Source organism: Euprymna scolopes, chromosome 20 (assembly GCF_053919585.1).
Source record: "Euprymna scolopes isolate OS-2025 chromosome 20, ASM5391958v1, whole genome shotgun sequence".
Lineage (NCBI taxonomy): Eukaryota > Metazoa > Mollusca > Cephalopoda > Sepiida > Sepiolidae > Euprymna > Euprymna scolopes.
In genome coordinates, this window is record NC_136501.1 from 111,760,665 (window position 1) to 111,771,777 (window position 11,113).

General features: G+C 35.1%; 1 protein-coding gene across 1 annotated transcript in view; it reads left to right on the forward strand.

Annotated features, from left to right (window-relative positions):
• LOC145241560 (anaphase-promoting complex subunit 2-like) overlaps nucleotides 1-9,088 on the forward strand; it is a 66,146-nt gene extending 57,058 nt beyond the window's left edge. The window contains exons 11-12 of the mRNA XM_080104626.1: nucleotides 1,511-1,740; nucleotides 8,786-9,088. Coding sequence (XP_079960752.1) covers nucleotides 1,511-1,740; nucleotides 8,786-8,995 — 440 coding nt within the window. The 3' untranslated portion in view covers nucleotides 8,996-9,088. The remainder of the gene's footprint in view (nucleotides 1-1,510; nucleotides 1,741-8,785) is intronic.
• Nucleotides 9,089-11,113: the final 2,025 nt, after the last annotated feature.

An 11,113-nucleotide genomic window follows, 5' to 3' on the forward strand; every position in this document is an offset into this window, starting at 1 on the left:
TTTTTAACATTCCCATACTTCCACTTTTTTAACCTTCCCCTTCTATCACTTTTTTAAACCTTCCCCTACTATCACTTTTTTAACCTTCCCCTACTATCACTTTTTACCTCCTACTATCACTTTTTTAACCTTCCCCTACTATCACTTTTTTAACCTTCCCCTACTATCACTTTTTAACCTTCCCCTACTATCACTTTTTTAACCTTCCCCTACTATCACTTTTTTAACCTTCCCCTTCTATCACTTTTTTAACCTTCCCCTACTTCCACTTTTTTAACCTTCCCCTACTTCCACTTTTTTAACCTTCCCCTACTATCACTTTTTTAACCTTCCCCTTCTATCACTTTTTTAACCTCCCCCTACTTCCACTTTTTTAACCTTCCCCTACTATCACTTTTTTAACCTTCCCCTACTATCACTTTTTTAACCTTCCCCTACTTCCACTTTTTTAACCTTCCCCTACTTCCACTTTTTTAACCTTCCCCTACTATCACTTTTTTAACCTCCCCCTACTTCCACTTTTTTAACCTTCCCCTACTTCCACTTTTTTAACCTTCCCCTACTATCACTTTTTTAACCTTCCCCTACTTCCACTTTTTTAACCTTCCCCTACTTCCACTTTTTTAACCTTCCCCTACTATCACTTTTTTAACCTTCCCCTACTATCACTTTTTTACCTTCCCCTACTATCACTTTTTTAACCTTCCCCTACTATCACTTTTTTAACCTTCCCCTACTATCACTTTTTTAACCTTCCCCTACTATCACTTTTTTAACCTTCCCCTACTATCACTTTTTTAACCTTCCCCTACTATCACTTTTTTAACCTTCCCCTACTATCACTTTTTTAACCTTCCCCTACTATCACTTTTTTAACCTTCCCCTACTATCACTTTTTTTAACCTTCCCCTTCTATCACTTTTTTAACCTTCCCCTACTTCCACTTTTTTAACCTTCCCCTATTATCACTTTTTTAACCTTCCCCTTCTATCACTTTTTTAACCTTCCCCTACTATCACTTTTTAACCTTCCCCTACTTCCACTTTTTTAACCTTCCCCTACTATCACTTTTTTAACCTTCCCCTACTACCACTTTTTAACCTCCCCCTACTACCACTTTTTAACCTCCCCCTACTACCACTTTTTTAACCTTCCCCTACTATCACTTTTTTAACCTTCCCCTTCTTCCACTTTTTTAACCTCCCCTACTTCCACTTTTTTAACCTTCCCCTACTTCCACTTTTTTAACCACCCCCTACTTCCACTTTTTAACCTCCCCCTACTTCCACTTTTTAACCTTCCCCTACTTCCACTTTTTTAACCTCCCCCTACTTCCACTTTTTTAACCTCCCCCTACTTCCACTTTTTTAACCTTCCCCTACTACCACTTTTTAACCTCCCTCTACTACCAATTTTTAACCCCCACTAGTTGTCCAATACAATGAACCAATGTTGTAATAATAATTTAGTGGTCTTTTTTTCCTATTTTTTCTTTCTTTTTGCCCAACAGATCAATGGACTGTTGAAGAACTCAGTGGTGTTCTTCAGATTCCAGCCACGGCTCTTCGTAGAAAGATTGCTTATTGGCAAAGTCAAGGTTTGCTGAAGGAAGAAGCCACGGATACTTTCATTCTTGTAGAGGAACAGCGTGCGAATTCTGATGACATTATGTTGGCCGATGAAGAAGAAACGGAATCAGCAATGACGTCAATGAGAGCCCAAATGGACGAACAGATGCAGGTAAGGAAAGATGAAGTATTCAATTGTTTGTTTTTTTTCATTGGTTGTCCAGAATTCCCCCAATGTTAAAAAAAGCAAAAATACAGAAAAATTTGTACGTACCTGCAATAGTAAAACAATTTCCAAAAATCACATAAATGGATCAAATAGTTTTATTTTAAATTAAGAAAATCAAATTACATGAGTAACTTACAGTAGACTATCTCACTTTGTCATCTTGAAGAAATAAGGGCAATAACTTTACAATAATTCAAACTTACAAAATAAGGCTTGTAATGCTTAGGAATTCCCATTTAATCATTTAAAATCTTTTAAACATGATTTTCTTTATAAAAATAAAATTATTTGATAAATTTACATGATTTTTGGAATATTGTTAAATAATGGGACAGGGCAATGCAGGAATAAAAAAAAAAATGAGAATCGAAGTAACAAAACTCCTGAGCGATGCCAAATGACTCCCCCCAAAAAAAGGAAGGAGTGGAAGAAAGTGGCCCAGATTGTGACCTCTGACGCAAGACAAAAACATCAATGCTAATCAATCGATTCAGTTATGCAATCGTAATGAAAACAAATGATTTTGGAAAAGAGGACAGTCAAGTGAGAAATCAGACATAAGAGATGTACACTATGAATCGGCCTGCCACTGCCCCCCCCATTCTTTCTTAGAAGTACACGCCTGTGAAACTCTCTTCCGTTTGCCTGTTTCCCACCTGACTACAACTTGGATGTCTTCAATTCCAACATAAACAAATTCCTGATAAACCACCTCCTTAGGACACTTTATCAGATCTAAGGGTTAATGAGTATACATTAGTCAATGTGATTATAGCGTAGTAAACATAAGTAGTGGGAATTTTGTAAATTGGATTATTTAGGAGGACGGTTCATCAAGAATTTGTTTATGTTGGACTTGAACACAATCATATTGTAGTCAGCTGGAAAGCAGGTAATCGGAAGAGAATTCCACAGGCGTGCAGTTCTAAGAAAGAAGCTTTGTTCATGGAATCTACGTTTAGGTTTAGGCACAGATAAAGAGTGTGGGAAATTGTTGATAGTGGTTTTGGCTAGACGAGTGTTTTTCGTGAAAGTCTGGCGAGGGGGGTGACCATAGATTGAAGCTCAGACTAGCACTTGCCATGAAAATAACGATAAAGCAGGGACAAACTCACTACGTCTCTTCTGTGAGAAAGAAGTTGCAGGAAAGAGAAAAGGACAACGTTTCTGAATCTTAGCAAGAATCCTCAAATAGGATAGCGATCCAGCATCCCAAATATAACAGCATTGCTATTAATGTTTCCACATTCTTTAGATAAGGGTTAATAATTTGAATCATGTGAGCTACGGTTCTCATCTTGAATGTTATTCGCACAACATTTCGACTTTCTTCAGGTGTATCTTGTTGAACTCTGGAATCTGTAAAAAGTTTTGAACAGAACCTTTTATTTAATTTATGGGGGGTAGCATGCTCTTGTTTTGTCAGCCATGACCGGGTAGAAGTCTTAAGTAATTCGCAATTGTATTCGTATCGCCTGCATTGATGATTGAACCTTCAACCTCTAGAGGAGTGCCGCTTACAACTGAATTTACCAAGTACTTTGTCCGTTATATCGACTGAAATGTGAAAATAATGCTCAAGAACAGCAATGCGAATAATCCAAATGATACAAACTGTCGTACTTAAGTTTGAAATTGTGTTTTATTTCGTCTATGAATAGCATTTTCTATCATCTGTTATGCTTAAGCATGAAATAGCATTTTCAGTTCTTCATTATAAAAGCCAAATTCGAAAATTCGAAATATTGAATTTCAAGTAAAACCAATGAAATCTACTTGTCATGTCACAGTAATTAACATATCCCAAAATTATGAAAAACGATAAGTTAAAAAGTTAATCATTAATGAATATAGTTTTCAAAGACAATTCGCGAAAATTGAGTTTCACAAAAAAAACGAAAAAAAAAAATGAAGAGTTCAAACTGTAACAAAAATGAGGAAAACTATTTTCTGAAAACTGAAAATATTTGACCAATTTAGCAAAACTGGAGTTATACATTACAGGGTGGAACGATAAAGTTGTTGCTCTAAAGAGAGCAATACTACACTTTATTTTAAAATTTTTATTGAAAAAATTAATTCAACTAACTTGATTATGTAGTAGAGCTGCCATCTATTCAATGTAGCCACCTTCAGCCTCAATAATTGCTTCAATACAAGTCCAGAACTGGGAGCATGCTTTTTCCACAAGTGCCGGCAAGAGCTCAGTGAATTATCGGCGGATGGCAGCGATCAGACTGACTTTGGTGTTGTGGGAGGTCATGTTGGTGATGTTTTCGATGTATAACTAAATGATGTAGTCCAGAAGGTTCAAGTCGGGGGAGCAGGGGGGGGGCAGTGAGAGAAGGGTACAAAGTTGTAGCACTTTTTCTGTAGACAACCCTGAGTCTCTTTGAACTTGTCGGCCGGCGCCGAGTCCTGCTGCCACACCCAGGTTCTGCCAGCAGCCACCTGATTGCATCAGGGGATCACCACACTCTTCAGCACATCCGGGTACACTTTGGTGTTGACTTTCAAGCCTATTTCAAAGATATGAGGTGGCATAATGTGGCCCTCACTTGAAACCACACCAAAGATCATTACCATGGCCGGAAACTTTGTTTTCGTCACCGTGGGCACGTTCCTATTATTCGTGGCAATACGGCAATGCATTTTGAGGACGCTGGCAATGGTCCCGTTGTCATAACTTGGATCAGTAGAGAGTATAAGTTGTACAGCAGCACATCTCTGATCTTGCTTGTCGGGCATTGTCACTTTCAGACATAGTTGCAACCTTGATTGAAGTGAGTGTTCCTAATGATGGCGGTCTTAACAGAGCTGAAAGAGAGAAACAGACCAAATACCAAGGTCTCATGTATGATATGAAAAGAAACTGGAACCTAAAGGGGATATCGATCATACCAGTTATCATAGGTGCCACAGGACTTATGAAGAAGAACCTGAAGTCCTACCTAACTAATATTCCTGGTGAACCAAGTGCAAAAGAGATTCAGACAATTGCACTTAAGGGAACAGCGAGGATACTAAAAAGAGCTCTCGGTTGGTTTCAATAAAAAAGCGGGGCAATGTTGGCAGCTGGTTTGGCTGCCCCATACCCGGCACTACAATCTTCAAAGGAAGAAAAATAAAAAAAATAAAAAAATCGCTCTTGGGATTTGTATGCAACTGACCAACTTATAGATGGTCCGCAGCAAATAAACAAAACCCGTTTTCATCAAATGGAAATGGAATCGTGTTGTCTTTTCTAGGGTGACAATTTTATCATTCCACCCTTTCTGTTTTCATTGTTAAACTTGTATATTAAATGTATGCATCGTAAGAGTCAATCAAATCTTGACATACCATAGGAAATGCTATTTCTAATTGTATTTACTTCAATAGTTCTCAGTACATGAGTAGAGCTAGGTAGTAAGTAACAATAAAACAGGAAATAAAAGTCAGCCAAATCTTGTTTGAGTAAAGCCTGATCATTGGCTGATGAAAACATCAACCTGTAGGTGGAAATAAAAATAAGCATGCATATATAAAAAAACAAATTACACAAATTTCATGTATTTTAGCCTGACGATTCCTTACTGGGATGAAATATGTATATTATATTTAAGCACTAGTGTGTGTAGGGACGAAAGAATAATTATATTATAATTATCAAACCCTTTAAGAATACTTACGAATGGGACGTATAAACTAAGAGACCGTCAACTAACGTTTATGCAATGTTTACAACTTCCTGTTCGAACACTATGTATTGTCTAATATCTGCGCCTAAATTGTACATGCATTAGTTATTAATTCCCTTCATTCTTGTGACAATTGTTTGGTGGCGTGGAAGTAGAGGCTTAGCAAATCGAGTCAAAGGTGGCTTTGTGGCTGAAATTGTCATCCTACACTGATGATTGCATTAGCATGAAACACTAGTGTGTGTACGTGTAAAAGTATAATTATTATTTGATCATATATAAGAAATATGTCGTAGTTCACTTGAAGTGTTGTTTATCGGATAAAAAGTGTGTTTGAAGGCTTGTAAATGCTGAAATTGTTCAATTGTATTCAAGTCCAACATAAACAAACTCCTGACAAACCGCCCCCTTAAGTAAGAACACTCTATCAAAACCCCCAATACTCTCATTGATTACTGTACACGCAATAACCCTTATCCCTGAGTGGCCTTCGGGCCTTGATAAGTGGTGACCTCCATGTAAAAAAAAAAAAAAATTGTTAAAAGATAAATAAATAATAATAATTCAATAGTTATCAATAAATATCTATTTACCTGATTATAGATGATATATTCTCGACTGAGAATGGTATATTCCTCAAATATTTTTGGGAGCAACTCTCATTTTCAAATATTTTTGGGAGCAACTCTCATTTTCAAATATTTTTGGGAGCAACTCTCATTTTCAAGAGGTAGAAAATGTATATCCACTCGTTATGCTGCTACTTTTGGCTTAATTTAAGTAGCCGTTATGATACCATCTATAATCAGATAAATAAATATTTATTGAAACTATTGAAATATTTATTTATTTATCTGTTTACAACAACTGAATAATTCCTGCATTGACAAGCCTTCAAACACCTTTTTCTATATATATATATATATATATATATATATATAATCGAGCACTTTGCTAGAAACACTGAACAAAGTAAAATGATTCATAATTTATAATTAAAAATCGGTTTCAAAAGGAAGAACAAACAAAATCAATAAATTGTACGATCGTTTCGGAAACAATGTTTTTATTGAGACAGACAATATGTCTTGAACAATAATTCTATCATTTGATTTTATAAAACAAAGTCTCCTCATCAGAAAAAAAGAGTGGGTGGGGGGGTGTTAAAGACACCAAAAATAAAACTAGCATTTTTTAAGTAAGGCAGATATATCTGGAAAATATTTAAAATATAAAGAAAAACAGTTACTTATTTTCATGTTGAAAAACAAAATAAAATAAAATCGGATGGAAATGTAAGGTTAAGAGGGGATAGCTTTAATATTTCTAAAAAAAATATACTTTTTATTCGTCCGTCTTTAAAGCCCATAAGTATTATAGTCAATCCAATCATTGGCATGCTGTTAAATGTAGTTTATGAATGGTTGAAATGGTGATATATTCAAACTGTTGATATATATTCAATTGCTATAGGGTTATCTGCCCCTTTCCAAAACCCTTTTACTGTGGGGATTCTCTCCCCTTTTATTGTAACTCTTCAGTTCTCCATGTTGTAAATAAAATACACACACATTGTGTTCGTCTTAGTATTTCTTCAAACAAAATGTGTTCATAGTAATTTTTAAAACCTTTCTGGATGTCGCAGGCTCCGGTGATGAGGTATGTGTCCCCACATTTTTATTAAATGACTTCCACTCATTTTCAACACAAACTTCAAAGGAAACGCTAATAAAAGTAATATTACTAGTTTAATATCGTTGGAAAGGCTATATTTGCATTTAAATTAAATAATTTATATATAAAGGGAGATAACTGCCATTTTTGAAAAATGATACAATTTATTGATTTTGTTTCTTCCTTTTGAAACCGATTTTTAATTTGGATTATAAATTATGAATCTTTTTACACAATATTAAAATAGCTCTAGGTTTTCTATGCCTATCGAGCTTATTATATATCTACATTACAACGAGCATCGTTTTCTTTTAATTGTATTAATGCATTTATTAATACATTAAAATAAACTCTGCTTTTTAGACTGTTCTAATTCCTCATATATATATATATATATATATATATATATATATATATATATATATATGCGTAGATCGTCGTATAACGATTTGATCACTGTCTGTCTGACGTAATGAACATTTAAATTAAAATGTTTAAAATTCAACGCTATTTCACACGATTAATGGTAGCCGAATGGATACGGCCTCCGCTAATCGAGCCAGAGATGTCTCGTGTCGCGGGGTTCGAATCGTTCGACTGGTAGTAATTGTGACACCCTGCACTGAAGAATCCCGAAAGGATGAAACACTAGTGTCTGTAGGTATTTAATTATTATAGTAAAAAAAATAATTATGACAGCCCCTTTAAGAAATACGTTTCTTATCGTTGAGCACTTTCTGTTGAATAAAAGTCGGTCAATTTAGCTCTTATGCGTAGATCGTCGTATAACGATTTGATCACTGTCTGTCTGACGTAATGAACATTTAAATTAAAATGTTTAAAATTCAACGCTATTTCACACGATTAATGGTAGCCGAATGGATACGGCCTCCGCTAATCGAGCCAGAGATGTCTCGTGTCGCGGGGTTCGAATCGTTCGACTGGTAGTAATTGTGACACCCTGCACTGAAGAATCCCGAAAGGATGAAACACTAGTGTCTGTAGGTATTTAATTATTATAGTAAAAAAAATAATTATATATATATATATATATATATTAAATCCCTAAAACATTGTTTCATGATAAACAACTGATGATCCCTTTAAGAACATTGATACCATTGTTTGTTCATGTAAATAAAACTATTCAGCGCTATGGGAGATTGAATTACTGACAAAATAGTGTTCTGATGAAGGACAAAAAAATTTTTATATAGTTTTAAAGGTTTTAAAGAAACTTCCAAGACTGTATATTAGGCACCAGGTACTTATAATATTTTTGCATATTCTCATAGAAAATCATCCCAAATCTTAATTTATTTGTTGTGTAACTATTCCAAAAACCTTTTTTTTTTTTTTTTTTAATATTTAAGTACGTTTTTTGTGCAAGACAAAAAATGTCAATTGTTAACTTTTTGGGAAAATTTAACATTTAAAATTGAATTAAAAATAGTAGAAAAAGTTTTACATTATTCTGTTTTCTATATGATAAAATTCAGGGTTTTATCTTTCTGGAAAAAAAAGTTACTCAGAAATAATGGATTTTAATAAATGTAATTTTGTTTTAAAAAACAACAACAACTTGATTTTGTGGCCATTTTGTGTATATATTTTTTTAATTTTTTTCTTTCCAGGTTTTCTGGACATACATTGTTGGGATGTTGACTAACTTGGAGAGTCTTTCTATTGAACGTATTCATTCGATGTTGAGGATGTTTGCCGTGCAAGGGCCATCGTCAGTAGAGTGCAGTATCGGTGAACTGAAAGCTTTCTTGGACAAAAAAGTGAAGGAACAGAAATTGATCTACTCATCCGGTATCTATCGGCTCTCAAGAAACAACTGATGAACAAATTTATTTATAATTTCGATTTTGATTTTTTTTTTTTTTTTTTTTTTACAAAAAATGGTTTTCAAAAATTAAAAAAAATTTACTATTTATTTGTTTTGAAATTCTTTTGAAGGATCATCTTGGATGGTTTTCTCACAATTCTGCAAGATCTGGAGAATCAAAAAATAACACTCAAATCTAAATCAAAATTTTATAAAAGCAACGTCCATACTGCTATGTGGAAGCGAAAGTTGGCATCTGAAAATCAGCAAAGGAAAGAAAGATACGTTTGATTCCGAGTGCCTTAGAAAGATTCTAGGTATCAAACAAGAACGTAGGAATCACACTAAGCGAAACTTGGGTTTTTCTAAAATTTCCAAAGTTTTCAGAAAATAATTCCCTTCCTTATTACTATTTGAGCTCTCTGGTTTCTTTTTTTTCTTTTTTTTCTTTTCTTTTCTTTTTTTTTTTAGCAGAACTCAGCTTGTCTAATTGTCTTCGAAAACTATTTTCTCCTGTACCTTCCAAACTCTACGACAAATGCCTGAACAAATGGTTGAACTGGATATATACTAAATATAATTAGACATTAGACATTAGGATCCTACAGGTTGTCGTTGATGGACATATATCTTGCTTCTCTAATAGCTTGAAAACCGTTTCTGTCGTACCAGTGTACAAGAATTCTGGTGAATGAACTGACCCTCTCAATTATCACCCTATCAGTCTCTCCCCCCTCTTCACTAAAACCTTTCAGACTATAATTAATCAAGCACTCGTCCAACACCTCACAAAAGCTGATTTTCTATCTGACCAACAGTACGGATTTGGACCATACCGTTCTACTGCAGATATTATTATGGTCATCTTTGAACGCATATACCATGCACTGGATGAAACAGGGGGGGAAAAGCTATATCCAAGGCCTTTGACAAAGTCTGGCATAAAGGACTGCTAATGAAAATTAAATTGTATGGTTGAACTGGATATATTATGTCTGAGATGAGAATATTTGCTGATGATGTACAAGGGATAGCCTCTGTGGTACTAGTGTACAAGAATTCTGGTGAAAGGACTAACCCTCTCAATTATCACTCTATCAGTCTCCTCCCCCTCTTCGTTAAAATCTTTGAGACTTTAATCAATCAAGCATGTTACAAAAGCAAATCTTCTCTGACCAACATTTTATTGATTTAGGCAATGCCGTTTTACTGCAGATATTTTAATGGTTATCTTTGACTGCATATACCATGCACTGGATAAAACGAAGGAAGACAGTACACAATTTTCGGCACTTCTACACTATCAGAACAAAATTTTGTAGTCAATAAATGGAGTTTTCAGATAAAAAACAATGGTTTCTACTGATTTTTTTTTTATCGATTCTTATAAATTAGCTTCCAAATTTTTTTATTGGATTCTCAGTTACGGGGCCCGTGGCGCAGTTGATAGAGATGAACATTGTCTGAAGATAGCGGTTTCAATCCCACCCAAAGCATGCCAGAGGTTAATTGGCCAAAATGTGGTGAGACGACAACAACTACGGATGGCAGTGATGGCTGAGAATGCAGTTAGGAGATTCGAAGTTCCTATCCGTCGCGGTTACCACCTGACGAAGGCCAAAGGAATAAGTTGGCCGAAACGTTGTGAATAAACAATCCAATAAAAAAATGGAAAACAACAACTAATAAAGATGAGACTAGTAGTCTGAAATAATTTTTAAACAGAATCTCCCCAAAAAAGCCTTAAATCTAATAAATTGCACAGTATCAATCAAGCTCCGACTCTTGTCCTACCGCCGCAACGTTGCATCCTATGCCTGTTTTTCATGTATTTTAATAGAATGACAGAGTTCAAAATAGACTTCGAAATCTAGTGGGGGAATGCCCTTTTCTTTTCTCTGCAATCTCTTTCCTAAGGAAAAGACGTTGCGAGCCTGTCTTTGCTTTATCGTTATTTTCATGGCAAGTGCTCGTCTGAGCTCCAATCTATGGTCCCCTTCACCCAACATTCACGAGAAACACTCGTCTGGCTGAAAACACTATCAATAATTTCCCCCACTTTATCTGTGCCTAAACAAAAATGTGGATTCCGTGAACAAAGCTTCTTTCTTAGAACTGCACACCTGCGGAA